General features: G+C 49.1%; 1 protein-coding gene across 1 annotated transcript; it reads right to left on the bottom strand.

The window, feature by feature from the left end:
* Positions 1–2: 2 nt before the first annotated feature.
* On the bottom strand, positions 3–770 carry LOC130576104 (lactosylceramide 4-alpha-galactosyltransferase-like; the record flags this gene model as incomplete). The annotated part of the gene is made up of 1 exon (XM_057370492.1): positions 3–770. A coding segment is annotated over exon 1 (768 nt), but the record flags the coding sequence as incomplete, so codon positions are not given.
* Positions 771–3,870: the final 3,100 nt, after the last annotated feature.

The raw sequence follows: 3,870 nt of genomic DNA, 5'->3' as shown, positions 1-3,870 counted from the left end.
TCCATGAATTCATGTTTGGGCTTAAAGGACAGAAAGGCTTGATTCAGTTCATCATGACTCTGAATCCCAATAGCATTGGTGAGGTTCTCCAAGTTCTTAAGTACAATGAAGTCTGTATCCAGGTAGATGCCACCGAACTTCCACATGAGGACAATCCTGCAGGCATCAGCTAGGACATGTAAAAAATGAGGCTCCTGACGCAGCTGAGGCTTCAAGTACCATTGTGCCAGAGGTGTTCCAGAAAAGAGCTCGGTCGGGTCAAGGGGCCCCATTTCCACATTGGGGAAAGAGCTTAGCAAGGAAAAAGCCCAGTGACTGGGTAAGGTTGTGTTCCCTCCAGCCAAACCTTGCATGAACACCACAACTCTTGAYCCTGGGTGTGTCCTGGCCGCTGACTCCACAGAGCATGAGAACAGGTAACTGGGGTTAATTTGATCCGAGGTCTCCACAAAAAAAACATTCTCTGGGGAAGGAGAGGGCCCAGCAGCAGTGCTGTGGGAAGAAGGCACAGAGGAAGCAGAGCTGCTTTCAGCAGACAAGGTGTAGGGGTGGCCTGTGCCCTTTACCTCTGTCTTCAACACTGATGATGGATCTGTGTCCCAGATCCTCCAGTAAAACTTGTGGTAGGCAAAGGACACGATCATAAAGATGAGGATAAACAGAGCCCAGAGCTTGTGGCTCAGCACCACTCTGGTCAGCGTTAGGAGGCAGCTGGGCATCCTGAGCCTTCTCTCTCCAATCAGAGCCTGCTCTTCGGAGACAGCCATCATGATCTGAAGGGAAGAAGAGAAAAAACCTGAGATACAAGGCAGCAGAGCAGGAGCCTTCATTCAAGGTGTGTGCCATCTTCATAGCAGTGCACAACACACTCTGGGAACATTAGACATCACATCTAAAACCCTCAAGATCMTCAGGTGACTGTGCACAARAGACATGAGACACGTAGGCAAAGCCCCTGGGAGGAGGAAGTAGGAATGCACCTGATGACCATTGCTGGAGCCCTGTCAACACACCCTGTGTGCACCTGCTGCCCAGCGGCAGCTGTTTGTCATGAGGGGAGGTGTCTTCTCCTGATACMCAACGTGTCCTTCCCCCAAAGCAAACACAAGCCTCAGCCTCCCAGGCCGTGGACCCAGCAGCTGCTGCCTTTCCAAACCAACCACCTGACCCTGGACAGAATGTGGCTCATTGTTCATGGCACCATAGCCTGGCAGGATGGATGGATGGATGGAAGGACGGATGGATGGATGGATGGATGGATGGATGGATGGATGGATGGAGGGATGGATGGATGGATGGATGGATGGATGGATGGATGGATGGATGGATGAATGGATGGATGCATGGATGGATGGATGGATGGATGGATGGATGGATGGATGGATGGATGGCAGGATGGCAGGATGGATGCATGGATGGATGGATGGATGGATGGATGGATGGATGGATGGAGGGATGGAGAGTGGGAAAGGGATTGATACAAGGCAGCTCTGGAGGCAGCTGCAGTAAGACAATAAGGACAAGTACTGCCTAGGTAAAGGGAGTTTCAAGGCTGCTTCCCAACGCTGCAAAGGCCATGCTGGCTCTCAGCTGCTCAGCTCTCCCAGTGGATCCAGATGATGCAATCCCTCTACTCTCCTGCCCTTACTACCTCTCTTCTTCTGGCAAAAGGGAGGGATGGAGACCAAGAGGTTATTACTGAGGCAGCAACAAACAGCTAAGTCATTCCAGCTCCATCCTCAGCGTTAGCATCAGCATTTCTGCCCTTGTCTCTCCTAAAAGTGAAGGCCAGCGAAGGCGGAACTCCCATTGCCACCGCTGGGCCCCAAAGGTCATGAGCACATGAAGAAACAGCGAGGAAGGCTGCGGCATTTAGGACCAGAGGAAATGGCCTCAGCTTGTTCCAGCAGAGGTTAGAATGTATACCACTCAGAAATTCATTGCCTGGAAGAGAGATCAGGCATTGGCCCAGGCTGCACAGGAAAGTGGTGGAGCCACCATTCCTGGAGGTATTTAACAGACATGCAGGGGCGGCAAATGCGAAATTTGTTCAGTGGTGGATTTTGCACAGGGGAGTTTGGGGTTGGACCCAAGGATCTCAAAGATCTTTTCCATCCCAATGGATTCCACTGATTTCTCCTGCCTCCCTGCGCTCCAAATCCAAAGCCCCAGGCTGTAGGACAGAAAGGTTCAGGAAACAGCAAAAGCTTYAATCCAGCAGCTGTAAGCAAAGAGGCGGGGAACAGGACAGAGAAGACAGCTGGCACAGCCCTATTTGTCATTCCCCTTGATCACTGTGCCTGGGTAACATACKGTGCTTCCCTTTTGGCCAAAAGCAACTTGTCAGCTGCACTGGGAGATATYCAAATGTCAGAGCATGGAGCCACTGCTCCCAGGCACTGGGGCTGGGGGACAGAGGAGAGGCAGCTGAGATACAAACCATCAGCTCTGCATCTCCTGAAGATTTTCTCCTCCCAGAGAAAAATGCCTGCGTGTGCCGCCCGTGTTACAGGCAGTAAAACCAACCCACCCTGCCTTTTACAGAGCCTTTTCATTCCCCACCCTCCACACCACAGCTCGTTGAACCCTGTAAATCATTTTTCGCCTTGCAAGCTGTAGAAGAGAAAGAGGTACAGGCTTGGGAGGAAGTTCCTGTGTTCCACAGGAGGAAGGAAAACACCACTCTAACCATGTGCAAGGTGCAAGGTTATCGGCGCATTTTTAGTTAATGGCAAATTTTTCTAGCATTGCATTTTTATAAAATTCAAAATATATTTCTGCATTAAGAAATAATGCAGCAGATAAGGCAACGCTTTAGACACTGCATTAGCCAGTCCATTGCTTTTGCAAAACAAATACAGGAAGCCTGGCTCACTCTTCCTCTGAAAGCACAAGGGCAATCACATTGCACGGGAACTGCAAAGACTACTCACCTGTCYCTGCTTTCAAGACACCACAGGATCCACTGCTCAGCTGGAGGAGAGCTTTATGAGAYTGGMATCTGTGAGAGCGACTACAACTCTATGGTTGGGAACTTCCTCCTTCTGAAAAGACGTGGCAAGAGAGAAAGCGTGGATACGTGGGAAAACACAATAAATGAAGGAGGATGTGACGTCAGGCATTTATCTAATGAGTAGCTCATAAAAGGGATTATGTATTACTGTAAAGGAATAGTAAAGTAGTCATGAAAAAAGGAGGAAATTGAACCACACTGTAGCTACACTTTTAGCTTTAGACTGCGGCATGAAAATGATTGGTTTTGATTTCTCCTCCTTTGCTAAGAAATCCCTGGGCTCACGCTGCTTCTGGGGCTGCCACGATAACTGAGCTGACCCTTCCCCAGAGCGGCCTGCTCCCTCCACGAGGTCTAAGTACAGAATGCTCCTTTAGAAACACACTCTTTATAACAAATAATTTACTCTTTCTTTGGGAATATTCCCTTATATGGCAGACACCTCATTGAAGGACTTTGCCAAATTCAGGTGTTGCTCATTCTATTACAGTTTCCCCTTGCCTTTTTGATCAAGGGTGGCTGACTTCCCCTTCAAGAGAAAAACTAGCACTTCCATAAAAATCCCACCATTATCAGCAAGAGCCACTAAATTTAGGGATTGCTGCAGGTTCTCCTCAGCTGCCTGAAACAAATTTTACTCTTTAGAGTTCTAGAACTCTTCCTCAATCCTTCCATGTACCATGGAGGGACCCATGAAAACGCTTGTCCTACCTCAGAGGCTCTACAGCTGCTCAGGGCTGCCTGCTCCAGTGTTTCACCACCACTCCTTTCATTCTAACTTCCCATAGTTCAATTTGTGCCCATTGTGTCTCATCCCATCTCTGCATTGCACAGAGGACAGTGTCACTTGTGTCTTT

Source organism: Malurus melanocephalus, unplaced genomic scaffold (assembly GCF_030028575.1).
Source record: "Malurus melanocephalus ecotype Western Australia unplaced genomic scaffold, MMel_1.1 scaffold_128, whole genome shotgun sequence".
NCBI classification, from domain to species: Eukaryota; Metazoa; Chordata; class Aves; order Passeriformes; family Maluridae; genus Malurus; species Malurus melanocephalus.
Note: the sequence above shows the minus strand (reverse complement) of the source record. Positions and strands in the feature narration are given on the sequence as shown.